At 42.5% G+C, this 27,645-nt stretch overlaps 2 protein-coding genes across 11 annotated transcripts in view; one reads left to right on the top strand and one right to left on the bottom strand.

The window, feature by feature from the left end:
- Nucleotides 1–27,209, top strand: LOC147016992 (uncharacterized). Of its 2 annotated transcripts, XM_085846317.1 has the most exons (4): nt 11,786–12,329; nt 12,729–12,827; nt 17,097–17,218; nt 25,790–27,209. In XM_085846317.1, exon 4 carries the CDS (start codon nt 25,809–25,811, stop codon nt 27,168–27,170), a length of 1,362 nt encoding a protein of 453 aa, XP_085702443.1. In that variant the 5' UTR covers nt 11,786–12,329; nt 12,729–12,827; nt 17,097–17,218; nt 25,790–25,808; the 3' UTR covers nt 27,171–27,209. The 2 variants fall into 2 exon arrangements, with proteins under 2 accessions (XP_085702442.1, XP_085702443.1); XM_085846316.1 differs by lacking the exons at nt 11,786–12,329; nt 12,729–12,827 and adding an exon at nt 1–1,541.
- Nucleotides 1–27,645, bottom strand: part of LOC147016991 (urea transporter 2-like) — a 137,944-nt gene that overhangs the window by 90,330 nt on the left and 19,969 nt on the right. For 5 of the 9 annotated variants that reach the window (XM_085846318.1, XM_085846323.1, XM_085846325.1 and 2 more), the window contains exons 6-7: nt 23,294–23,428; nt 11,145–11,194 (exon numbers count right to left, since the gene is read on the bottom strand). In XM_085846318.1, coding sequence (XP_085702444.1) covers nt 11,145–11,194; nt 23,294–23,428 — 185 coding nt within the window. The remainder of the gene's footprint in view (nt 1–11,144; nt 11,195–23,293; nt 23,429–27,645) is intronic. The other 4 variants (XM_085846321.1, XM_085846326.1, XM_085846324.1 and 1 more) reach the window with 1 other exon arrangement.

Here is a 27,645-nt window from a genome sequence, read left to right as displayed (position 1 = left end):
TCACCATTTATTTTGGAGGTCCACATTTGCCAAAAGGTCAACATCGGCCAAAATTCTAAAATTGTCAAATTTCATCTGATTCACTTGAAATTTGAAGAGGAGTTGCATATTTGGTCAATGAATTTAACCACCAATTTTTTTTTAGGACGTCGTCTTCTTGTTATTATGTCTGTCTGTTTATCGCCTACAGGTCACAATGTTAAACCGATCTTCACGAAACTTCACCACATGGTAGAGTTTTTCATAAGGAAGAAGCCTATTCTTTTTGTGGTCAAAAGGTTCACCTTGGCCAAAGGTCACCAACTCTGTGAGATTTCTAAAATCCTCAATTTTCATCCAATTGACTTGAACTTTGAAGAGGATTTATATGCCCGGTCACTGAATTGGACTAGTCAATTATTTTTGAGGTCAACATCGACCAAAAGGTCGACATAGGCCCAAGGTCAACAACCAAGGTGGTATTGACATAAACAGAGACATTTTGAAGGACATTATTATAAAACAGACTAAAAAGAAAACCAGAAAGCTTTTCGCTGTGCTCTCATCAGGTGAAATTCGCATAAATGTGAATGAGGTAAGAAAGAACAGTCAAAAAAACACCGATCAACAAAGTGAATTCTGATTAGACGTTCTCCACTGATGCGTCATCACCTCCCAACGGTATAGGTAGGAGGAGCCTGTCCAGTGTTCAGCTCTCCAATTGGAGATTCCAGAGTCTGAGGTTTAGACTCCAGTGTTCACTCAGAGCCCCTAAGGCTGTTGTAGAATGCTCTTCATCAATATCTGTGATCGTGAGACGAGTTCATGTTCCTCTTCTTCTTTGCACAAATAAGCAAAGCGAGTGGACAAACTGTTTTTGCTGACATAACATAGGGTCCATGGAATAGATAAATGTCACTTCTCGTATTCGGAGATGTGTAGTACTTCATCCTCTACTCAATATCTTGAATGCATCCACATTATACTGTTCAACACAGTTTGCATTCTAAATCAAATGCTGTCCAATAGCTGATACACATGATGTTGGGATTGATGCTGGGACCTTCCCACAAGCATGTACCAGCTGCATTCGTGTACCAAGTGTTTTTCCTGATGGACAAAGGGACATGCTGTTTGTTTCTGTCAGTCAAAGTCTGGGTAGTTCTGCATACATACAGAGTATCACATCGGCACTTGAACTCATAAATAATATTGCTAAGTTTTGAGGCAGGCACAACATCCTTTTTAACTGCAGGAATCAGATGTCGAGAGGTGAAAATCATTCTTGGACAAACAGCCAGATATGTGTTTGAGATGCATCTTTTGATTTATTACTCATATCTTTGCAACATTTTCCCTTTCCAAGGAATGTTCATCTAGACCGGGCACTTTTCAGGACCCATCTTCCGCTCATCTATAGCAGTGAGGAATTTGAAACTGGACACTCATCTGAGGCTGGATCTCTGGGTTGCGTGTTAAGCTCCCTCTGTTTCTTCAAGAATCATCTGCAACCCATTGTCAAGCCCAAGCTCATACCAGCCGGGGCCTACCTTCTATGCGGTGTAAGGAACATCTAAACTGTGTTTCCCATTGGGTACTGCTCTATCTACACCCTGAACCGCTTATCATCTGGCCTTGGGTAGCATGCATTCACAACTTGTGACAGTTGGTGATAAACAGGCCGTAAACTGGGTGGAAACATGCTCATTCACCCATCTGGGACGCGATCAAAATGGCCGTCATTCAACATTCTTCTCCTGTGAATGCTTGTTGCCGTTAATGTGGGTGAACTTGTGAAACACATGTCTTCTCTCCTTTAGGAATAGGGTATGGTGATCACGTGTAATATAATTATGTAAATTTGTCCGAATAGGAAAAAAGGGGGGAATGTGGAAGAAATAAAATTAATTATATTCATTTATTCTCAATTTCGTTATCCTTTGTTTTTAACAGTATAGAATAAAGTATAGAATACTGCTCTCCCATCAATGGATGGAGGTCCTCAATGCCAGACAGGAAATCCGAGCCGTATCCCTGGACATATCACGTGCTTTTGACACAGTCTGGCACCCTGCCCTACTCACCAAACTCTCTTCCCATGGTATTCAAGGCCATCTCCACTCATGGCTCGCAGACTTCCTCTCCTGTCGCAGTCAACGTGTGGCCCTAAATGGAGTTCTTTCATCCCCTCTTCCTGTGCAGGCTGGAGTTCCTCAAGGTAGCGTTCTGGGCCCTGTTCTTTTTCTGGTTTTCATCAATGATCTCTCGGACTCTCTGGAAAATCCTCTATTTCTCTTTGCCGATGACTCCACCCTCTGCCGTACCATCTGTCATCCCTCAGACCGGCAAGCAGCAGCTTCTTCGCTCACTGCAGATCTGGATAAAATCACAAACTGGTCCAACACGTGGAACATGTCTTTCAATCCACACAAATCTCACACTCTCACTATGTCTCTTCGAAAGGACCGTTTACAAAACCCCCCATCCACTTTCTCAACAATCCTCTGGAAGAAGTCTTTTCTTTCAAGCTTCTGGGTCTCACTATCTGCCATGACCTTTCCTGGGAAAGTCACATTTCCAACCTTGCCTCAAAAGCCAGTCGCCGACTGGGAATCCTCCGTCGTGCAAAGTCCTTCCTCGGCCCTCTTGAGCTCCTGACTACTTACAAAGCTTTTGTCCGTAGCCTGATGGAGTACTGCTCTCCCCTCTGGGCTGGTGCTCCTGCCTCCCACCTTTCTCGACTTCACGCTGTCGAAACCAGGGCTTTTAAGATCATTGGCATCTCCCGCAATGAAGCTGAGTCTTTGGGCCTCTCACTCAATCACCGCAGGTTGGTCTGTGGTCTTTCTGTCTTCTACCGACTCCTCTCCAGCCTTGCCCCCCTGCTCTCTCTGCGATTTGTCCCAACCACATTTCCACAGGGCGCTCAAGGTCCGCCAACAACCCCCTTCTGGTAAAACTACCAAAATCACGAATCACTGCTCATCTTCACTCTTTCATTCCTCTTTTTCCCGCCTTTGGAATAAACTTCCTCACTCTATTCTTTCCCATTCTTCCCTCCAGGCTTTCAAAACAGCTGTTCACCACCACCTCTTATCTTCCCCCATCCAAATCCTCGATCTTTTCTACCCCCGATAATCCACCCATGCCCACTTCCTTCAATTCTCCTGCTTTCCTTCCTGAAAGTCCCTGTAATGTCCATCTTCTCCTCGCCATGTTCCCCGTCCCATCCCCATCCCTCTCCCTTCCACAGTTCACCTGTGTCTGTTCCCCAATGTTTTGTCCCTTCCACTCCCACCCCTCTTGTCTCATGCCTCCTTGCTGTGAGTTGTGTGTTAGCTCTCATACGAGCCTCGACCAAGGTATACAAAAAAAAAAAAAAATAAATAAATAAATAAAAAGTGTTACTTTTGTACGAGAATCAAATTGACTGTCAGTAAAATCTCTTTTTGCAGTTTTTTGATCTCCATAGTGATGTATATGATATACAAACAAGCTAAAATGGTATCTTACTAAATCTTATGTGCTTTACTCATTGAAATATAAATCCAAATTAGTATTTCCAATGTTGAAATGAAACTGCTCTGCTGCTTAAGAAAAGGACGCCTTGCTGCTGGTGCCTATTACCTGATCGTAATTAAATAACTCCTGAAAGGCGATTGCAATAAACGCCTTATTGTCCAAGGACAATTATATGACAGCATAAAATGGAAAGTCATATTTTGAAAATCTGGTGACTCAATGGTGAATGGAAGGTATGATCAAAGTAATAGGTTTGTGTCTCCATTCACTCAGCCTCCTCATATTTTGTCTTAACTTTGTTGTCACCCTCTCCATCTCAATCGTATTCCCAAACTGCAATGATGTTCTGAGCATGTCTATCACCCCTTCCCTCCCAAAGTGGGCATGTCTCCTGTTCCTATTCTCATGCTTGCCGGCTCCCCCCCCCCCCCCCATTCACCCTGACCAGTCGTTTAGCTATTCCATGTCTTTTGCTGTCCAGAATAGTATAAAAACAATTGCTCTGTGCATTTTGAGCAGAAAGAAGATCGTGTTTGTTAACCTCCTCCATCTTTGAAGATGGATGTAGGTTACTGTTTTCACCCCTTTCTGTTTGTTACTTACGAAATCTAAAGATTTCGTAAGTATATTGATGACTTCCGTTTCTGTTTGTTTGTTTGTAGGCACGATAACTCGAGAACGGAAGAAGCTACCAATGTCAAATTACACCACGTGATTCAGGAGGGTGATGGCTAGTGTTTATTAGATTTTGGTCAAAATCGGTCAAAGGTCAAGGTCACAGTGAGGTCAAATATTCGATTTTTGATGGTTTGGTACAGATAACTCGAGAACGGAAGAAGCTACCAAAGTCAAATTACACCACGTGATTCAAGAGGGTGATGGCTAGTGCTGATTAGATTTTGGTCAAAATCGGTCAACGGTCAAGGTCACAGTGAGGTCAAACATTCGATTTTTGATGGTTTGGAACAGAATCATCGTAGAAACTTCTGGTTTGCGTCGCTACCTTCTCCAGAGACAGCTTTTATTAGACAAGGTCAGAGGTCAAGTTGACAATTTCGTAAGTACCAGTCTATGACTGCTTGTTTGTTTGTTTGTTAGTTTGTTTGTTTGTAGGCACGATAACTCGAGAACAGAAGAAGATCCCAATGTCAAATTACACCACGTGATTCAGGAGAGTGATGGCTAGTGCTGATTAGATTTTGGTCAAAATCGGTCAAAGGTCAAGGTCACGGTGAGGTCAAACATCATTCCGTAAATTCACATGGAGAAATGGAGTATTTTTTGCTTCGCTCAACGTTACAACTCCATTTTAACTTCGATTTTAATTTTGTCTTCGGTTTTTGCGATCGCTTAGGACGCTTAACACTCGGTTGTTGAAATTCTGGTAAAAATCGGATGTTTTGGAGATGTTTTAAGATTGTATAAAAAATATTTCACTCGACGCGTCACGGGTCGTCCCATGATGCAGTGCGCTCGAGCAGACGCGTCGTTGAGTTACGTTAAGGTATAATTCCGTGGAGAAATGGAGATTTTTGCTTCGGTCGATGTTATGATTTTTGAGGGTTTGGAACAGAATCATCGTAGAAACTTCTGGTTTGCGTCGCTACCTTCTCCAGAGACAGCTTTTATTAGACAAGGTCAGAGGTCAAGTTGACGATTTCGTAAGTACCAGTCTATGACTGCTTATTTGTTTGTTTGTTAGTTTGTTTGTAGGCACGATAACTCGAGAACGGAAGAAGCTCCCAATGTCAAATTACACCACGTGATTCAGGAGAGTGATGGCTAGTGCTGATTAGATTTTGGTCAAAATCAGTCAAAGGTCAAGGTCACAGTGAGGTCAAACATCATTCCGTAAATTCACGTGGAGAAATGGAGTATTTTTGCTTCGCTCAACGTTACGACTCCATTTTAACTTCGATTTTAATTTTGTCTTCGGTTTTTGCGATCGCTTAGGACGCTTAACACTCGGTTGTCGAAATTCTGGTAAAAATCGGATGTTTTGGAGACGTTTTAAGATTGTATAAAAAATATTTCACTCGACGCGTCACGGGTCGTCCCATGATGCAGTGCGCTCGAGCAGACGCGTCGTTGAGTTACGTTAAGGTATAATTGCGTGGAGAAATGGAGATTTTTGCTTTGGTCGATGTTATGATTTTTGATGGTTTGATACAGAATCATCGTTGAAACTTCTGGTTTGCGTCGCTACCTTCTCGAGAGACAGCTTTTATTAGACAAGATCAGAGGTCAAGTTGACGATTTCGTAAGTACCAGTCTATGACTGCTTGTTTGTTTGTTTGTTTATTTGTTTGCACGATAACTCGAGAACGGCAGAAGCTACCAATGTCAAATAACACCACGTGATTCAGGAGGGTGATGGCTAGTGCTGATTAGATTTTGGTCAAAATCGGTCAAAGGTCAAGGTCGCAGTGAGGTCAAATATTCGATTTTTGATGGTTTGGTACAGATAACTCGAGAACAGAAGAAGCTACCAATGTCAAATTACACCACGTGATTCAGGAGGGTGATGGCTAGTGCTGATTAGATTTTGGTCAAAATCGGTCAAAGGTCAAGGTCACAGTGAGGTCAAACATCTAAAAAATGATAACTCGAGAACGGAAGAAGCTACCAATGTCAAATTACACCACCTGATTCAGGAGGGTGATGGCTAGCACTGATTAGATTTTGGTCAAAATCGGTCAAAGGTCATGGTCACTGTGAGGTCAAACATCCAAAACATTCGATTTTTGATGGTTTGGTACAGAATCATCGTAGAAACTTCTGGTTTGCGTCGCTACCTTCTCGAGAGACAGATTTTATTAGACAAGATCAGAGGTCAAGTTGACGATTTCGTAAGTACCAGTCTATGACTGCTTGTTTGTTTGTTTATTTGTTTGCACGATAACTCGAGAACGGCAGAAGCTACCAATGTCAAATAACACCACGTGATTCAGGAGGGTGATGGCTAGTGCTGATTAGATTTTGGTCAAAATCGGTCAAATGTCAAGGTCACAGTGAGGTCAAACACCTAAAAAATGATAACTCGAGAACGGAAGAAGCTACCAATGTCAAATTACACCACGTGATTCAGGAGGGTGATGGCTAGTGCTGATTAGATTTTGGTCAAAATCGGTCAAAGGTCAAGGTCGCAGTGAGGTCAAATATTCGATTTTTGATGGTTTGGTACAAATAACTCGAGAACAGAAGAAGCTACCAATGTCAAATTACACCACGTGATTCAGGAGGGTGATGGCTAGTGCTGATTAGATTTTAGTCAAAATCGGTCAAAGGTCAAGGTCACAGTGAGGTCAAACATCTAAAAAATGATAACTCGAGAACGGAAGAAGCTACCAATGTCAAATTACACCACCTGATTCAGGAGGGTGATGGCTAGCACTGATTAGATTTTGGTCAAAATCGGTCAAAGGTCATGGTCACTGTGAGGTCAAACATCCAAAACATTCGATTTTTGATGGTTTGGTACAGAATCATCGTAGAAACTTCTGGTTTGCGTCGCTACCTTCTCGAGAGACAGATTTTATTAGACAAGATCAGAGGTCAAGTTGACGATTTCGTAAGTACCAGTCTATGACTGCTTGTTTGTTTGTTTATTTGTTTGCACGATAACTCGAGAATGGCAGAAGCTACCAATGTCAAATAACACCACGTGATTCAGGAGGGTGATGGCTAGTGCTGATTAGATTTTGGTCAAAATCGGTCAAATGTCAAGGTCACAGTGAGGTCAAACATCTAAAAAATGATAACTCGAGAACGGAAGAAGCTACCAATGTCAAATTACACCACGTGATTCAGGAGCGTGATGGCTAGCGCTGATTAGATTTTGGTCAAAATTGGTCAAAGGTCAAGGTCACTGTGAGGTCAAACATCCAAAACATTCGATTTTTGATGGTTTGGTACAGAATCATTTTAGAAACTTCTGGTTTGCATCGCTACCTTCTCTCGAGACAGCTTTTATGAGACAAGGTCAGAGGTCAAGTTGACGATTTCGTAAGTACCAGTCTATGACTGCTTGTTTGTTTGTTTGTGAACAGTATTACGGAAAAACCCCTCGATGGATTTCGACGAAACTTGGTGGGGGGGGGGGTTAGGTATGGTCCAAGGATCATGCCATTAAATTTTGGACTTGCTCCCCCCCCCCACCCCACAAAGAAAAAAATAGTTTGAGAATTTTATTTTTTTGCATATCTGCATGTTTCAAGTGATTTCCAACCCCCACCCCCCCAACAACATTGTTACCCCCCCCAAAAATAGAGAATTTTTTTTGCATTTCTACATGTTTTAAGTGATTTCCAACCCCCCCACCCCCGAAAAAATTGGTTTGAGAAATTTTTTTCGCATTTCTACACGTTTTAAGTGATTTCCAACCCCCCAAAATAAATTGTTACGCCCCCAAAAGAATTTTTTTTTGCATTTCTACATGTTTTAAGTGATTTCCAACCCCCCCCCCCCCAAAAAAAAAATGTTGGAGAAAAGAACTATAACTGTCATCATATCATCATCATCATCAGCACTGTTGACATATTTAATGAATAAGATAAAAGGTTCACTTGAGTGACCCAGCAGTATTGGCGGCGGAGGTTTTGCACTCTCCCGAGTGCTCCCCCTCGAGTTATTGCCTGTCTTGGTATCTTTTTCCCCATGTGTACATTTGTTGTTATTTGTAATTTGATGTGTGCTGTTAATAAATAGTTTCAGATTCCAAAAGAGAAGAACTGAATTTCTTCCACAGTATCCAGTGTCCATTGAGGGGAAAAAAATTATTCTTTACCCTCCGGTGAGATCCAAGACATCCACCGGCAACATCAAGGATGGTGGTCTTGAAGGCACGATGCAACTCTTCAGGATTTCCCAAAGCACCCAGACCCCCCAATTGCCCAATCAGCCTGATCACAAGCTCCTCAGCTACCCTCTCATCCTTGAGCTTGCCAACATCCATCCCAGGCTGGGATGGTACCATTCTCCCGGATTTAAGCTGCAACTTCAGAGTTGTTCCCACAAGCCTGTGGTCGATATTGAGGAACTGAGTACTCCGGTGGACCCTGCAGTTCTGGATCATCCTCCAGCAACCATCAATGAGCACATGGTCAATCTCCTTTGCCACACGACCAGCGTTGGAACACCAAGTCCAGCGATGAGCCTGAGGGTGCTGAAACTATGAGCCAGCCACCCAAAGTCCATGCCTTCTTGCAAAGTCAAGGAACTTAGTGCTATTCTGGTTCACAGTTCCAGACCAATGGAGATCAACACGCATCTCATTGAAATCCCCCAACACTAGAAGAGTGTCTCGCCTGGAGAACTGATCAACCAAACACTTGAGCATGGCATAGAATGTGTCCTTCACGGTGAGATCACTTGCCTCAGTCGGAGCATACACAGAGACCAAGGAAACGACTCCCAAGGAGTAACGAATACTTAGTCTCATAATATGCTCCTTGACTGATGTTACCTCAATCATCATTGGAGTCGGCTTCTAAGACACAACGACAGCAACTCCTTGGGCATGGTAACAATCAGAGCGACCAGACCAATAGTAGGTGTAACCACCCACCATGATCTCGTCACTATATGGTCTCCGAACCTCAGAGAGTGATGCAATACCGATGTTCAAATGCTTGAGCTCAGATGATAACAGAGACTGGTGATCATCCTCTCTTAGGGAGAAGACATTCCAGGCACCCATCCAAAGGCACCACCTCAAGTTAACTCAAGGAGACCTCTGTCTAGTGTATGACACCTCAGCATCACCCTGGCACACGCTACCATAATCTGACCCAGGAAGGTTACCCCGTGGTTTTCCTCCTATCAAAGTGTAGGGGGTCCTGAAGGCTTTGCCCCAATCCTGTCATCCGGTGAGCTGCCCTACGAAGGGCAGCTGCACAGAAGGTATCCCACGGAGTGGGTTTTCAGATTTATTTGCGTTTTGCGGAGTGAAGGGTTTTACAGTGGCCGGAGTGCAAATCCTGCCACCAACCTCCTAAAAAAAAACAAAAAGGAATCCAAGTGCAGGAGGATGTCCACAGACACAGTTTGGCACTAGATATGTGTGGGGGAAAAATTTATATTAATGTATTCTAAATTGTAACAAATGGAGTTTAAGAAAATGTAACTGTTATGCTACAAGTTGAATTGGCTGTCATTTCTGGCCAAAAGACTTTTGCCCTAAATGATAAGAAATGTGTTGTTCTGGAGCAGAGTGACTGAGCTGATAAACGAACCTTTACCTAGAAATGTATGAAGTGGATTCTCGTCTAAAGGACACGTCTGCATTCTGGGTGAATATCCCCCAACCTCTTTCTCATGAAAGTATAAAATGCTTTGAAATGTAAAATTGTTTCAGTGCAAGCACGTGAGGAAGTATAGTACCTCAGTGGCGTGTACTCCTTAGAACTGACCAAGTACCAAGTTAGAATAAAACTCTCTGATGTAATGTAGAAGTGAATTGAATCGGGTTGGTCTAACTGTTAACTAAAGTAAGAATAAATGAAATAGAACCAAATAATATTGCAATCAATGGGGATTCTTCAGTTCATTGTACGAGGGTGAGAAGTGTATAGTGTATAATTAGAAAATAAATTGTTTCACAAGGAAGGACTTGTGTGGACATCAGTTTTATCAGTGTCGATAGGGTTTTTGTAGGATTTTATAACCAAATCGGACAAACGTTATACTCTGCCTGAAGTCAAATAGGATTCCACAATCGGCCAGTTAGAATCCTTCAGGAGGACAATGATCACAACAAGGTGGGTTAAAAAATCCACGTCATATGGATGGCCGTTTGCTCACAAGGAGCTCCTCTGCCCTTTGATAGGTTTTGTTTTTAACCCTGCTGGGTATCCATATCCATACACCCTCCACACCAGGTTACTCATTGGGGGAGACAGTTTAGTCACCGACAACTAGACCAAGAAACAGGTTAGTACAGGTTTATATGGTACCTTAAGCAAGTCACAAATCTAATCAGACCTGACCCCCCCCCCCCAGCCCCTCCGCCCCACCCGGACACGACAATGTTAACGACCAAAGTTGTCCTGGTCTGTTTGGAACACCCTGAATAGTACAATAGTATTTCTGTTTATATTGACAGTGTACCCATTACCAATGATCATTCTATGAAGTTTTTCTGTGCAATCTTGGATGACAAACTTAGCTGTACAAATCACATTTCATCGATTGTCAAGATAATTTCTCGAAATACAGGCATACTGTCAAAGCGTTGTATCTTCCTTACTCCTTGTACTTTATTCTCCCTCTATAAAACTTTACTTCTCCCGAATCTGATATATTTTACCATTGTCTGGGCATGCTCTAGTAACAATTAATCAACTTCATTCACTCTGTTATTCAAAAGTGAGCTATGAGGATCTGTCCCCTTTCTCATCAATGGGCCAACTCCTCTTTTCACTAAACTCAACACATTGACACGTTTTGACATTAATAAATTACACAATTCATGTCCATGCATATCCACAAGTCTTTTCATCTTATTTTGTAGCAGTCAATGGTACATACCACATGCGGAATGCCCTTTCCATCTGACCCACAAATATGCATTGGCAACAATTCTCCACCATGTTGAAGAGAATGTTACAGATCAGATAAGTACATCCCAAATTCATGATACTTACATGTGCCATCGTGTTCATCATTGCTTCTCCCAGATAAGCACAGAAGAAAGCTGTGAAGGGAGGCGCAGAAGATAGAAAAGGACTTGCGGTTATATGTAAATGAGAATCTTAAGCCGTAAGGTCTTTGTGTATCAAATTCATTATCATCGCATGGTGATTTACATGATGTATGGCGTTTGCGACAATGAATTCTTAATTTATCTAATAAAAATTCACAAACCTGCCAACCTCAAAGATGAGGTATCAGAAGAGGTATTATGATCCTCGGAGCTTCCCTCCATTCTTTTCAGTTACGATGGCCCAGGGCTTAAAGAACATTAGTCGCAAGGTGTGGCCAACCAATTATGCGAATTGATTAATGACTGCTAGAATGAGTTGTTACAAACAGTGCTTGAAGAAATTCGAGCATTATGCACATTTTAAGCACTGATACAAAACAGAAACCAGCATGCTTTGGACATACCATTCATATTATAGGAGCCACGTCTGTCTGTCTGTTTGTCATGTTATAACTTGAGAACAGATTAACAGATTTTAATGAAACCAAGGACATTAGATTCAGGGAACTCCTGGGAATGTTTTTGATGCAATAATGATAATAATAATAATAATAATAATAATAGCAATCAATTTTTTTTTTTAAAGGAAGGAAGGAAGGTTCATTAATGCATAAGCATGGATCCATGGGCACACATGTCTGCAAGTGCCAACTTGTGATGCTGATTATACCCACACAGAGGGCAGGATCTCACAGGATCATCCTTTTTTTGTGAACTTGAGAACAGGTTAATGCATTTCAATGAAAACCCTCTCAGTAAGTAAACACAACCACTTATCCCTCTCCTTACAAAGATATTTTATCCACAATGTTGATTCCCATTCTCCACGAATCTATACCATAATAATTTACATTAAAACAAAAACTTCCTCAATCTTATTCTTCACTTATAATTATGGTGAATCTCATTCAATCCCATTTCTCATATCGATTAGATTCAGAAAACGGTTGCTATATTCAATACTTTTTTTCACAATTCCATTTTATTCATAAAACAGCTTTTCCGATTATATACCGCCTCTTAAGCATCATAAAGCGTTAGATGCTGAACGAACACCTTCACGTCCGTATTTCAGGAAAGGAGTCGGCCCGAGTGAAGGACACAGACACCGTGGAACGACACCACGGTAGGACCCGTTTATTATGTGCATGCCTTCACCTTCACCATGTGAAAACCTTCACTTCCCGCTACGTCATGACGTCATTCAACATAATACTGCACTCCTCCCTCCGAAATACATAATTACAATTCTGATGAAGCATTTGTATTACACCATGAACTCTAGACCATTGAATAAAACATCAAATCCATTCGTCTCTTCAGTTATTATTTTCACAACAGTTGTCACAATTTACATACAAAAGGAACATTTCCTTATGTAACTTCATTCCTTTACAAGCAATCAACTGAAGATAACCTCAACAATGTTTCCCAACGTTGGAACTCCAATAAAAACAAAATGTAATTAAACTACCAGCATTTTCTTTACTCACAAAAATTCCCTAACCCACTGTTGTTCCATTAGAGTTGAAGAACTACAGAACTAATGTGGATGGAGGTTTGGACACTCCAGTGGACCTTCTGACAGGTGTTGGTGTTATGGTTACTTCCTTACTGCCTACTGGTGAGGGTGAAACTGCTGGTTTCTCATTTACAGCAGTTTTTAGCTCGCCTGTTCGAAGAACAGAGAGCTATAGCGATACCCCCGGCGTGAGCGTCAGCGTCAGTGTGAGCGTGAAAATGTTAAAGTTTTTGGTGCAAGTTATTTAGAAGCTTGCCATTCAATTAATGTGTGTACTAGGATGCTGATATTTGGCATGGAGGTTCTTTTGGGGTATATTATTGATGTGGTGAGGTTGAAATTAAAAATAATTTCAAATGTTTTAAATTTTTGACCTGTTTTGAACTTAACTTTTTTGTAGCACATCAACATTAAAGTTTTTGGTGCAAGTTATTGAGAAGCTTGCCATTCATTTAATATGTGTACTAGGATGCTGATATTTGGCATGGAGGTTCCTTTGGGGTATATTATTGATGTAGTAAGGTTGAAATTAAAAAATAATTTCAAATGTTTTAAATTTTTGACCTGTTTTGAACTTAACTTTTTTGTAGCACATCAACGTTAAAGTTTTTGGTGCAAGTTATTGAGAAGCTTGCCATTCATTTAATATGTGTACTAGGATGCTGATATTTGGCATGGAGGTTCCTTTGGGGTATACTATTGGTGTAGTCGAGTTGAAATTAACAAATGATTTAAAAAAAATTAATTTCACCCTAAGATGGTGTCAAGGCTACTCAATGCTCGCCTGTTTATACTAGACGCTTGCCATTCATTTAATATGTGTACTAGTTCACTGATTACAATATACAAATACATATATTGCTTTAAAATTATTTGGATCAAACTTCACTGCAATGCTTTATAACAAATATTATTAGACTAGTCTTTTAAAAACGATAAATGCATAAACAGGTGAGCATTGGGTGGCTTTGACACCAACTCTGGTTTTTTTTAATCTCCTGGTTCTGGTATTGGATTTACCAACTCCTCTGGAGGTTCCAAACTAACAGGAAGACTGATCGAGGGGATGTCTCGTCTTAGTTCTACCTCAGGTAAGTAATCTCTCTCTAGCAGCTTTGGTGTTTGCTCTCGAGAGTCATCTGCGATCAAATGATCTGCGTATATGTAATCGGCAGTTGTTTCCTGGTATCCTGACTTGGTACGTATTAGGAGCTTTATTGGATACGATTGTACCAGGTATCCACTTCTCTTTTCCTCCCCTTAAATTTCTAACATGTACCGGCTGACACATGTCATGTTGATGAATGCTCGGGAGGAATCCATCATGTTGAAATTTTGAAGCTGTCTGCTTCTTTTCGACTTTTCATTGTGGACACGGTTTTACTAACGAAAGTCGAGTTTTTGGAGTGTGTTTTACGAACAGTTCTGCGGGTGTTATCCCAGTTGCAGTGTGTGGTGTGTTCCTATAATTCAGGAGTACTTTTGTTACCCTGTGTTGTAATGACAATGAATTATCTGATTTCTTGAACATTCTCTTCAATGTCTGGACGTTCTTTTTGGCCAATCCATTTAAAGAGGGGTAGTATGGAGGGCATAAGGTATGTTCAATACCATTGGATTTCGAAAATGTCACAAATTTATCTGCAATAAATTGTGGTCCATTAGCTGAGACTAACTGTGTGACCAACACGTATCTTGCAAATAAGGATCGCAGGACCGTGATCAAACCAACAGCGGTGGTGCGAGACATAGAGAAGACTTCTAGCCATTTAGAGGAGCTGTCTACAACCACCAGAAATTTTTGACTTTTGACCTCTGCAAAGCCCAGATGAATTATCTGCCACAGTTCTGTAACCCAAGGCCAAAACAAAAGAGAAACAAATTTTGGTGCCAATTTAGCGCCCATGCATTTGCGACATGATATGACCCTTTCTTCCATGTCTCCATCTTTCCCTGGCCACTAAACGAATTATCTCGCCAAGGCTTTCATTTGACATACTCCTGCGTGACTTTCGTGGAGTTCACCGAGCATACACGTTTGTAACGGCATAGAAACTACGACCTGTCGTCCCCACAATAAACATCCGTCATCGAGCGACAGCTCGTCTCGACGTGTGAAGTACGGTTGCAACGTTTTATCCGTACAATAATTCAGCCATCCCGATAAAGTATATCCGTACACTTTCGCGAGTACTGAATCTTTCCCCGTACACTGCAATTTGTTTTGCAGTGACCGGTAATCATTGGTTAGGAGTCCATCATCGTTTTGAAACAAAGCTTTCTTCCGAATCTGCCATGCTTGTTGTGTGCTCCGATTTTCCTCCCATCTTGTACGAAGCTTCTCTTCCCATGCTGGACTTGGGTTGTCTCCGTTGCACCGTCAGTGTTCGCATCTCATGACGTCTCACCCATCTGCTCTCAGTTCGCTTTCCTGGCCAACTTGTCTGGCAGACATTTCACTCTGGCCTCCTCAAAAGACAAATCCGGCGAGGACAATAAATTCGTCTGAGCCCGAGACATTTTAGGGTGGAGTCCCGATACCAGATTGTCATGTAGGGCTCTGTTCAGAAAGGCCCTGAATGAGCATGTTGACACGAGCTTCTTCAATCACACAATGTAGTCGGCCATAATCTCATTCTCTCCCTGGGAAGTGGTCCAAAAAAAAAAAAATATATATATATATATATATATATATATATATATATATATATATATATATATTTCCACAATCATAATTAGTTTCAGCCTGCAATGTTCTGTTAACAATGCCTTCAGCTGTGCGCAAGTTTTTGCTTTTGGTGTGGCTGGGTGACACAAGTTCTTCACTTACTTGAACGCGTCTGCTCCCACAACAGCCAAAAATAAACTCGCCTGCAGCTCTTCATCAATCCGGTTTGCCACCAAAAATGCGTCGCATCTGTCCGTGTAGTCCTCGAACAACTCCACTTTTTCGTCAAAAGGCCCAATATTCCCGAACACCGCCATGTCTTGAATATGCCTTCCCACGTCCGATCACCTTAGGGGTTCCCATCCTCGTCGCCAGTTTGTTATATACTGAACAAACACCTTCACGTCCATATTTCAGAAAAGGAGCAGCCCCGAGTGAAGGATATAGACACCGAAGAACGACACCATAGCAGGACCCGTTTATTTCTCTCAAACTCAAGAATTTCTCTCAAAATCTATTATAAAAGGAGCCATATCTGTCTGTTTGTCATGCTATAACTTGAGAATGGATTCATGGATTTCAATGAAACTGACGATGGTGGATTCAGGGAACTCCCAGGAAGGTTTGTGATGCAAAAAAACAACAAACAAACAAGGAAAGAAGGAATGTTTGTGTGTGGGTACCTGGGCACACATGGCAGAACTACAAACCTCAACATGCAATGCTGGTTTTCTCCACACGGAGGGCAGGATCTCACAGAAATCCTTTTTTGTGCTTGTCCCATCAGTTAGCCATCACAGCAATGATTTGTGTTCCCATCAGCAATGAGTTTTATATGCTAATGCTTGCAGAAAACTAAAGTCCAGAGAAGTCAAACATGCTGGGTGTGGTTCCCTTCATGTGCAGCCTTTTTGGCTGCTGGTTGCATCATTGGTTAGGAGCACAGCTATGCTGCTGATGCAGTGCCCCTATTACCACAACTCTGGTGCTCATTTCACCAACCTTGGAAGGATAGCAGGCTGAGTCAACACCCTGGTGTTAATTCAGCAGGAAACGGGGCTCGAACTCAGGACCCGAGGATCCCAAGCCACCACCCTAACCATTAAGCCAACACCAGGCTTTTGCTGGGTATGGTTGAGGGAAGACGAGGAAGAGGCACACCTTGTATGTGCTGGATGGATTGTGTAAAGGCTATAACTAAGCTGTCTCTGCCAGAGCTTCGGAAATCAGTGCAGGACAGGGATTTTTGGAGAAATCTGATCATGAATGTCATTCGAAGTCGGACATACACAACTTGATGGAACTGGTTAACCACAGTATATATTTAGAAAGAATGAGATGACAGTTCTTAAACAGGACTTTGGTGAACCTCCTTTACTTGTGGGATGGGTGCAAGTAAAAAGGACGAGGGTTTCTAGTACCATTGAGCAAGGCCGGCAGGATAGCCTATATATATGCAAACACCTCTAAGCTGTTTTGCCTGGGTTCGATTCTTGGCTCAGCTGTAAACTGTCATCCTGGTATTTCACCCACAAGGAGTATTATCATTGTTTGTGCCATCCTTCAGATGGACATTAAATTGAGTGTCCTCTCTTTCAACATTAGTTGGTGGATGTGAAAGATCACACCATGTCATTCGTGAAGATTAAGTGAGCTACCGCTGGTACCCTGAATAAATAACAAATTCTGGCTCTAACCTACAGGTGGTACTGCATCAACAGCACAGACATGACAACTCAAATCTCGCAACGGAGACACCCCCAGCTTTATTCCTTCTTTACCCCTCCTCAGCGACTGGGTTGCATTGGTCCGCCGACTGCACAAGGTAATTGAAGAAGTATCACCTCGTACTGTCTTTATCTTTCTTGCACTCTCACCTTCCGCGGGGTATGTGCCTGATGGCTATATATATATATATATATATATATATATATATATATATATATATATATATATATATATATATATATATATATATATATATATATATATATATATATCGTGCAGCCTTTGGCTGCTGGTTGCATCATTGGTTGGGACGCGGCTATGCCGCTGATGCAGTGTCCCCCTTACCAGTACACTGGTGCACATTTTGCCGACCTCGGAAGGATGACAGGCTGAGTCAACCTCGTGGTGTATTTTAATTCAGCAGCCAAAGGGGCTTGAACTCAGGACCCTAGGATCCCAAGCCACCGCCCTAATCTCTAAGCCAACACCAGGCTATGGCGTCTGTCATGTTTATGTAAGATAAGCCTGTGTAAGTGTTATATCGGTATAGTTCTGCTCTCTGTCTCTTGTTCTTTTGTAGAAACAGTAATACCTCACCATACACTCGGGATGCGCTTCTGAAAAACAGAGTGTATTGCGAATCAGCTTGTTGCGAATCCAGTTTTCACATTAGAATAATGTTATAAATAGGAGATACATTCCTGAAGGATGTAAAAAAACAGCATTTTTCCCAAAATATGAGTTCTAAAGATAAAGTTGTGTTTATTAATGAATAAATAGCAGTTGTAATGATCCCCAGGCAAAAATAACATTCCTTTCCTGCAGTAATTTTGTGCAGACGACTGTACTTGGACTGGTTACCTATTCTGGTATATGAGAGCACAACTCTCATGCACTATAGTTCTAATTGGAGCATTTTTGTCTGGGGATTAATAAAACTATATAGGTCCAGTACTGGACAGTAACAGGAAAATTAACGAGTGCAGTTTAATTGGGAGTTTTCCTCACAATAACAAAAAAACATTTACAAATTACATTACAACTGGAACAATTATTATTACAAATCAAAATCAGAATCTCAATCCTGGCAAGGAACAGAGCTGTGGGGTCGATCTTATGAGTGATGATTTTGATCAGGACTCTTCTCAGTCTTTGGCTGACAAGTCTTCTTCAAGAATTGATCAAGGGAGAGGTGCTTCGCAGCCATTTTTTCTTCTTCATGAAGTTCCCCGTAGCATTGCATTCCCTGAATTAAGACCCTTGCAACATTGAGACTCCTTTGCCACATCCGGGTCATCTTCTTGTATGATGTCTATTGCCGCATTGATGTGTTGGAAGATCTCCGAAAGCCTTTTGGTCGAGAAAGCTTTTGGGGGCACTTTTTTGATGGTCCCAGATGCATCTTCAGCAGCTATTTGCTCTCTTAGTTGCATTAAATCTTCATTGGAGAGCTCCTCTCCATGGGATTCAAGCAAGCCATCAACATCTTCTTTCTCAAGTTCCTCAAATCCCAGCTGCCTGCCCATTTCAACAACATTTTCAATAACATCTTGAATCACCTCCTCTTCAATCCTCCCTTGGGAGGGAGAAACACAATCAGGACAGAGTTTCATCCAAACACCATTGAGGTTTGCAGACATAACTTCCTTCCAAGACTCGTCGATGTTCTTGATTGCATTAAATATGTTGTGCCCCTTTCAGAGGTCATGTTCATGTCAGGTCAGGCCAGATCAGATCTGTGAGTTGCTACAGGTATCATGTAAACCTGTACTAACCGGTTCCATGGTCGGGTTGTCGGTGACGAAACCGTCTCCCCCACCAGGTTTCTTAGTGAGGAGGGTGTTTGGATATGGACACCCAGCAGGATTAAAAACAAAACCTGTCAAAGGGTGGAGGAGCTCCTTGTGAGCCAACGGCCATCCATATCTAGTGCCCAACTGTGTCTGCGGACGTCCTCCTGCAGTTGGGTTACTTCTTATTTGGAGGTTGGTGGCAGGATTTGCACTCCAGCCACCAGAAAAACCTTCATTCCGCAAAACATTCTCGAAGCATAAAAAAATCTGAAAACCCTCGCCATGGGAGTACCTCCTGTGCAGCTTCCCTTCACAGGGCAGTTCACTGGATGATGGGATTGGGGCAAAGCCTTCAGGACACCCAATCTTTGATGATAGGAGGGAAACCACGGGGTAACATTCCCGGGTGAGATTGTGGGAGAGTGTGTCGAGGTGGTACTTACTTCTTGCAAAGTCAACGAACTTAGTGCTATTCTGGTTCACACTTCCAGACCCATGGGGACCAACACATGTCTCATAACCACCTTCATCAGTTCCAATCGATGCATTGATATCCCACACAAGTAGAAGAGTATCTCGCCTGGGGCACTGATCAATCACAGACTCGAGCGTGGCAGAGAATGCGTCCTTCATGGTCATATCACTCGCCGCATATAAAGAGACCCAGGAAATGATACCCAAGGAGTGATGAATCCTTAGTCTCATAATACGCTCGTTGTCTGGTGTTACCTCAATTGTCATTGGAGTCAGCTTATTAGACACAGCTACAGCAAATCCTTGGATATGGTAACCATCAGAGTGACCAGTCAAATAGTAGATGTAACCACCTGCCATGATATCACCGCAATCCGGTCACTGAACCTCAGAGAATGCTGCAATACTGATGTCCATATGCTTGAGCTCAGCTTATAACAGAGACTGGTGATCATACTCTCTCAGGGATAGGACATTCCAGGCAACCAACCGAAGGGAGCGCCTCAGGTTAGCCCAAAAAGACAAAACCTCAACACCACCCCAGCCTAGGCTGGACGTTGGCAAGTTCAAGGATGAGAGGGTAGCTGAGGAGTTTTCTGAACAGGCTGAGTGGAGATTTGGGGGGTCTGGGTGCTTTGGGAGATCCTGAAGAGTTACATCGTGCATTCAAGACCACCATCCTTGATGTTGCCGGTGGATTTCTTGGATCTCACCGGAGGGTGAAGGAGAATTTTGTCTCTCAATGGACACTGGATACTGTAGAAGAAATTCAGTTCTTCTCTTTTGGCGTCGCAAACCATTTATTAACAGCACACATCAAGTTACAAATATCAACAAGTGGTGCCAGGCACAACAAATCCCGCCCATTTTGTAATTTTGACCGATGACCATGACCCCCAAAACTTCAAACCCTACCGATCTTCACAGATATGCATTTTTCACGATAGGAATGGGTAGGATTATAAGTGACAAATCGAATAAGGTTCACTATAAGCTTAGTTTGAAGTAATTCAGATCAATTTTGACGAAGTTATGAGCGAAAAACGATTTTGATCTTTTCGTGAACTTGACCTTTGATACAATTGGACCCAAAAGTTAATGGGGTCGTCCAAGGTTCATTGCCCACCTGTGGATTAAATTTGATAGTGTTTGCTAAAGCCGTTTTGCCGTAAAGTTGCTAACAGAAAGACAGACAAACAAACAAACAGACAAACAAACCGGACGATTACAATATCCCGCTCCCTCCCTCCGGGGGGCGGGATAACGAATATCCACATGGGAAAAAGGATAACAAGACTAGCAATAGCAAACACGATCTTCTTTCTGCTCAAAATGCACAGAGCAATTGTTTTTATACTATTCTGGACAGCAATAGACATGGGATAGCTAAACGTCTGGTCAGGGTGAATGGGGGGGGGGGTGGGAGAATCCGGCTCTCAAGAATTTTGTCTCAAGAGACACTGGATATTATTGACCAGAGTCGCAGGGCCAGGCTGAATGGCAGAACTGAGCTGTTCAGGGAGCTGATGCATAAAGCTGTACGTGCGCTAAGGGTGGACAAGGAGGCCTATGTGTGAGGAATCTGTGAGGGGGTAGAGCATCACCTGTGGTCAAGTTATTCTCGTCCCACTTACAGGGGAAGTCGCGCATTGCTTTCATGCAAGCCCATCCCTCGGAGCACTGCAGTTAGAGCAGAGAGTGATAGGCTCTTGACGGAGGACTCCGAAATGAAGGCCCGCTGTGCCAGTTACTTGGAGCGGTTGTACCAGGCTGGTCCAACAGCTGTCGAGTTAGATTTCAGGGGTGTTACAATCCCTGTTGCTAACCCTCCAATCAACTGTGGTCCACCTTCGTTTTGTGGAAAAAAAGGCTGCGGTGAACCGATTGAAATGGGGTAAAGCTCCAGGGATCTGTGGCATCAATGCTGAACTTCTCAAGGCTGGTGGAAATGCTGCACTCGTGTCATTGCATGCAGTTTTCTGCTCTGCCTGGAACACAGGCATCATCCCAACTGATTGGAAGAGGGGCCTTGTTGTCCCTCTCTGGAAAGGGAAGGGTGATCGCCAATACTGAAACAACTATCGAGGAATTACACTGCTCTCAGTGGCGGGCAAGGTCTTTGCTCGGATAATTCTTGATAGGGTTCACCACCATCTGCTTGAGCACCAGTGCCCAGAGCAGTCAGGCTTTACACCAAAGAGGTCAATGATTGACCGTAACTTTGCTCTTCGGGCCCTCACCGAACGCAGATGAGAGTTTCAGCAGGGGCTGCTTGCAGCCTATGTTGATCTCTGTAAAGTGTTTGATTCAGTGACTCGGGATGCCTTCTGGAGGATTCTTGGTCTTCGAGGGGTGCCACCAAAACTGATCGATCTGATGTCTGAACCATAATCCGGTACCGAGATTGCTGTGAGATATGGTGGTACCATCTCCAACTTATTTCCAGTTGTGGCTGGAGTTCGTCAGGGGTGTGTACTGCCCCCCTCCCCCACTTTTCAGCACTTGTATGGACTGGATTTTAGGGAGGATGTTGGAGAGATCAAGCTGCGGTGCATCGTTTGGGAATGTCAAGATCTCGGACCTTGATTTCGCAGATGATGCAGTCATCTTTTCAGAGAATTTAGATATCCTTCTGGGGGCCCTCGCGGTGCTGAATGAGGAGTCAGAGCTGCTGGGATTGCGGGTTTCCTGGGTCAAAACTAAGATCCAGGTTTTCAATGACATATTGGACGCTACTGTCCTATCTGTGCCTGTTTGTGTTGAGGATGTTGAGGTCGTGGAGAGATTCACTTACCTTGACAGTGATATTCATGTCTCTGCTGGCTGTGAGTCAGAGGTATATGTCTGGGTCTGGCCTGGGGAGTCATGGATTTACTGGATCATGGGGTGTGGCGCTGCCGGTACCTGTACAGTCCTTGGCGCATCCAGTCTTATTCTATGGATGTGAGACTTGGACTCTGACCAAGGATCTGAGATGGAGACTTAATTCCTTTGGTACCAGGTCTCTTCGGAGAATTCTTGGCTATCGCTGGTCAGACTTTGTGACCAATGAGTGGTTGCTGAGAGAGACTCAAATGAGATTTGTTACCTGCATAGTCCGTGAGCGTCAACTGTGGCTGTATGAACATGTGGCTCGTTTTCCTGACGCTGATCCTGCTCACTAGATTCTCTCAGCGAGGGAGTCTCGTGAGTGGAGGAGGCCAATGGGCCGACCACATGCCTCGTTGTGGTTGCAGCAATGGTGTGGACACTGGATATATGTAATTGTGCCTTTAAGTATTTGGAGCTACAGTTCAAGGTGACTCGTTGTTAGGGATTTAGTACCACAATCCAAAGGTTTGGATGTTTATCTTCCATGGTATCATGTGCTGTCCAGGTGTTGTCACAGGCGTAGACCTGTCCCACACCAATGGGCACCCCATGAAGCAGCTGGCAGAGAAGTAAAATAAAAATATAGATATTTATATTCAGCTTCATTAAACAAGCATGAAAGTTTTAAGAAAAAAAACACTTGTTGATATCCACTACCATTGTGAAAATTATCAGCTTAAAATTCCACTGCCATCATACAGGTGGTAAAGCACGTGAACTTCTGTAGCATGTGATACTATGGAAGATAAACATCCAAAACTTTGGATTGTGGTACTAAATCCCGAACAACGAGTCACCTTGAACTGCAGCTCCAAATACTTAAAGGCACAATTACATATACGAGTTTAACTTTATTCTTCGAAGCCTTAGAACTAGTTTTAATGTTACTTTGATCAGGATTTGACGGCTCTGCTTGTAATCCCTGAAGCAACTCAGTGCAGAACTTACTACATGTCATCTTACACTCCTGAAAGAATCAAAACAAAAGGGCTTTAATGTGACAAAACCATTATGAGTCGAAAACAAACACTCACCACAAGCAATTGAAAGGAGATGAGTTTGCCAGGTGAGGGCATAGAAAACTCCTCCAATGGCTGTGCAACCAAGTACAGCATTGTAGCTCCAGATGCCTTTGTAGATTTTATTTAAAGGTGAACCCAATGACAAGCCTATGGTACAAAAACGAATGTTATTTGGAGCACCTTTAGTCCATGGGCCAGAGGCCAGATTTTGAGGAATTGGTACCACCCAGATGGACAAAGGCTCATCGTGTTTTTTTCTGATAGATCAATGTCTGTAGTGATGGATTTAAGGATGATAACCTTTTTCTGTGGTAGTTTTTTCATAGTAATCATCCCTTGAACTTGATGATGCATGTTCGGATTTGGAGCCAATAGTTTGGGGTAGGGGAAATTAAAATGATCACTACTCCTGGAAAAATCATCCTATCAGAGCAAGTGACCACTCAAAACGTGTGTCCTGGCATCCTCTACAGACTGAAAATAAATATTTTCTGATGTAGTTCAAATGTAGGTCAGCAGAGGTCAAAAGGTCACCAATTTTTGGGCTTGCCCAAAATCTGGAATACAGTCATAAATGGCCCTACAGAGGGTATGAACAGACCTTAATTGCCACTTTTACACCTAGAATTGTTTTATTCGATGTCCTGCTATGATTTCAACCAACCAATGTTCAAGGATATTGCATTATGTCCATCCTGTACTTAAGGAAACACGACGTATGTAAGAAATAGCTCCGCAAAGCGGGCGTAACCCCTCAGCCCATGCATTGTAAAAGGAAGCAGTGATATCACAATGATGCAGTCAGTTAGAGCACGTTGGACATCATATCAAAAATCAATCAGACTTCAAGATGGCTACCGTGGCGGCTATTGAAAATCGCAGCGCGCCCATTTTCGAAACGAACCTTCCTCTACTCAACCCCAACACACACACTGCAAAAATGCATTTAATCGGACAAGCCAAGCCGTTCTCGAAATTGATGAAACCAATTTCAAGACGACTGCCATGGCGGCCACACTGAAAATCGCAGCGTGCCCTTTTTCGAAAGGAACCTTCCTCTACTCAACTACAACATACCCTGCAAAAATGAATTTAATCGGACAAGGCGTTCTCCTCAAAATTGACGGAAACCAAAAGTTGACGGACGCCCGAACACCGAAGTATGAACTTTGACCACTGTGACCTTGAAAAGTAGGTCAAATCAAAAACCCGGGTTATATCTCATGTATCCTCATCAGATATACCTGTGATAAAAATTTGGCGATGATCCAGCCTTTCGTTCAGGAGAAATAGCCATCCTAGGTTTTCAGTTTTGGCCCCCTGGTGGCCAAGCCGAGAATCAAATTGCGCTCACTATCAAAAGGAACCTTCCCCTACCCAGCCCCAACACACACTGCAAAAATGGATTTAATCGGACAAAGCGTTCTCCACGAAATCGACGGAAACCAATTTCAAGATGGCTGCCATGGCGGCCACATTGAAAATCGCAGTGTGCCCATTTTCGAAAGGAACCTTCCTCTACTCAACCCCAATACACTCTGCAAAAAAGGGATTTAATCGGACAAGGCGTTCTCGAAATTGACGGACCAAAAGTTGACAGACGCCCGGACAATGCCTGTGATGACATTACCCCTTTTCAGCCCAATTCGGGCTGAGGGGTAAAAAGTGCTGAAAATGGCTGTTCTAAGGCAAGAAAATGGAAAATGCCCATAGCGTTGCAGCCAATCAACCTATAGTAGTGAATAACCCCTTAAAATATTTGTATCGGAGGACTCTACAAGGCACATTGCGAATTTTGACCTTCAAGGTCAAATTTTCAAGGTCAAAGGTCAAATGAGTGCAAATTTGAAAGAGTTCCGTAATGCAAATATCTATCAAGTAGAATGAAGTACAAAGTGAAAAACCATGTATGTCACCCTAATATTTCACTTTTAATCATCAAATTAATAGGAAAATGTGAAAAAAATCCAAGAAAAAACCATCAATAACGCCTTAACGGTTAAAGGGTAAATGTTTAGAATATAATCAGATCGTATATGTAGGCCTATAATGTTTCCAAAAAGAACTTTGTGCCTTGATGTTAGCCTGGTGTCAGAATAAAATGAATGCTCCCTGTTTCAAACTACAGCCAATAGGTGGCAGCCATCAAATTACTTTCGCTTTCTTCCAAGCTCATTTTCAGCGAAAGCTGATTTGAGTGCAGAAATGTAAACTAATGACACAGGTAAGCTAAAACATGACTCTGGAGGTAATATAGATACTCTATATCATCATAGAATACATGACTATGCTCTATATTAAGTGTTATGATGCTCTACACCTGGCTCTCCACCACACACAGCCTTGTTTCAAATTGGAGCCAGTCATGCAGGGAGCATGCATTATTTTGTGGAGTTGTGGCTCATGATTCAATCCTGGCAGAAATAATGAGTTTCAATATAGTTAGATTGACTTGGCAAATGCCAAGTAATAATGAAGCTTTCATTGATTTAGTTGTGTCTTTTTCAGGTATGACGGTTGACTAACAATGGCAACAGGAACTGCCACTCCTCCAGTGCCAAAGCGGTTTAAGCCGGCTCCATACGAATGTATGCTGGACTGTCGTGAAACTGAAAGTGATCCAAGCGCCAAGCTGATATCTCCTGTTCATTACAACTCATGGGAAACGTTACTCAGAGCTGCTGAGATAAGGAAGCACAGTGGCATCTTGGACTTGACGAAGAATCTAGGTGAGCGGGAGGTGCCAAATGTGTGGTACCATCGAAAGTGCCGTTCTCATTTTACGCTGAAAAAGCTGCTTGATAGGATTGTTGCACAAAATGAGTCCCAGAAGTCGCAAACTCAACGTACCAACAAAAGGTCAAGTGGTGAATTTTCTAGACTCTATGAACTGAAGTGTATATTTTGTGAAAAGGACCAATTTGTAAAAAATTCAAAGACAAGAACACCTTTGGTTCAGTGTCGGGAACTTCGGGCAGACAATACGATCAGGGATGCAGTGGTACGGAAGATGGATGAGAGAGTTCTTGCACTTGGAAGTCGAGATCTAGTGGCCGCCGAGGGCCACTATCATCGCAAATGTTACAGAAACTACCCACGACCAGGACAAGGACAAGTTGATGCCGAGGAAGATCATGACGTTGAAGACATGAACAATGAAGGTGCCGTTGACATTGCAAAACGTGACTTGTTCTCGTTTGTTCGACAAATGTTTACCCAACCTTGTGTGATTCCTATGGTGCAGTTGACATGTAAATTAACTGAAAGTCTAGCGACCCTTGGGTTTACTATTGAGCTGTCAACGAAAAAACATATTCGTCGCATGCTGGAGATGGAGTTTAATGATACATTGCACTTTGTTAATGAAGACAATGGTGCTCTTCTTGTTTTCCCCACCTCGCTTACAGTTGATAGTCTTGTCAAAGATTACCAGGCTGTAAGAAAGGAGCTAGAAATAGTCAAATCAAATTCTGATGACAGCCTTGTTCCTCAGGCTGCTCTTGCATGGCACCAAGCTATCAAATCCCAGGAAATTAGCAAAGCCTGGCCTCCTGATACAAGTATCTCCAGAACTCCAGAGGTATTGATTCAATTTTACCATACATTGTTGACCGGTGAAGGGAACTGTTCATGTCCTTCAGAATGGGTGCAAAGATTGACCACCTCATTCAGCCAAGATCTAGTGTATGCAGTCACAAATGGGCTTGAGAAGTCACCAAAGCATGTGTTCCTACAATATGCCATCAAATCCTTAACTGGTAATGTTGAGTTGATACACACATTGAATCGTTTTGGTCATGGTATATCTTATTCAAAACTTGAAGAAGTTGAGGAAAATGACATGAACACCATCATGGAATATGATTCTGATACAGATGATGATGAATGAAGCATTATAGCATTTACAATGGAGAAACTATGGACAACAGGTGGGGGGGGGGGGTTGGGGGGTGGGGGAGTGGGGCGATGAATGAATGTAAATTGATACAATCGTAACACTAGTAGGTTTCCATGCCATGGTGTACATGTTGCAAGTTTCACGTCCACCCATGCACTAAAATTATGCTTTGTTCAAGAAGACACGAATAAGTACTTCACGTCATGGTTCAGTCACTCCCATTTTCAACGGGGGGGGTTAATGTAAATTGATACATACTAGTATGTTCCCATGCCATGGTGTTAAAGATTTCAGGTCCACAAACAAAAATTATGCTTTGTTAATAACCACGAAAAAGTACTTCAAAAGGTGGTGAACTACAGCCACCGATTATATTCTGAACATTTATGCCTTAACCGTTAAGGCATTATTGATGGTTTTCTCTTGGCTTTTCTTAACATTTTCTTATTAATTTGATGATTAAAAG

Source organism: Eptatretus burgeri, chromosome 11 (assembly GCF_056783735.1).
Source record: "Eptatretus burgeri isolate ZD-2024b chromosome 11, Ebu_testis_v1, whole genome shotgun sequence".
In the NCBI taxonomy this organism is placed as follows: domain Eukaryota; kingdom Metazoa; phylum Chordata; class Myxini; order Myxiniformes; family Myxinidae; genus Eptatretus; species Eptatretus burgeri.
This window is presented reverse-complemented; position numbering and strand designations above follow the sequence as displayed.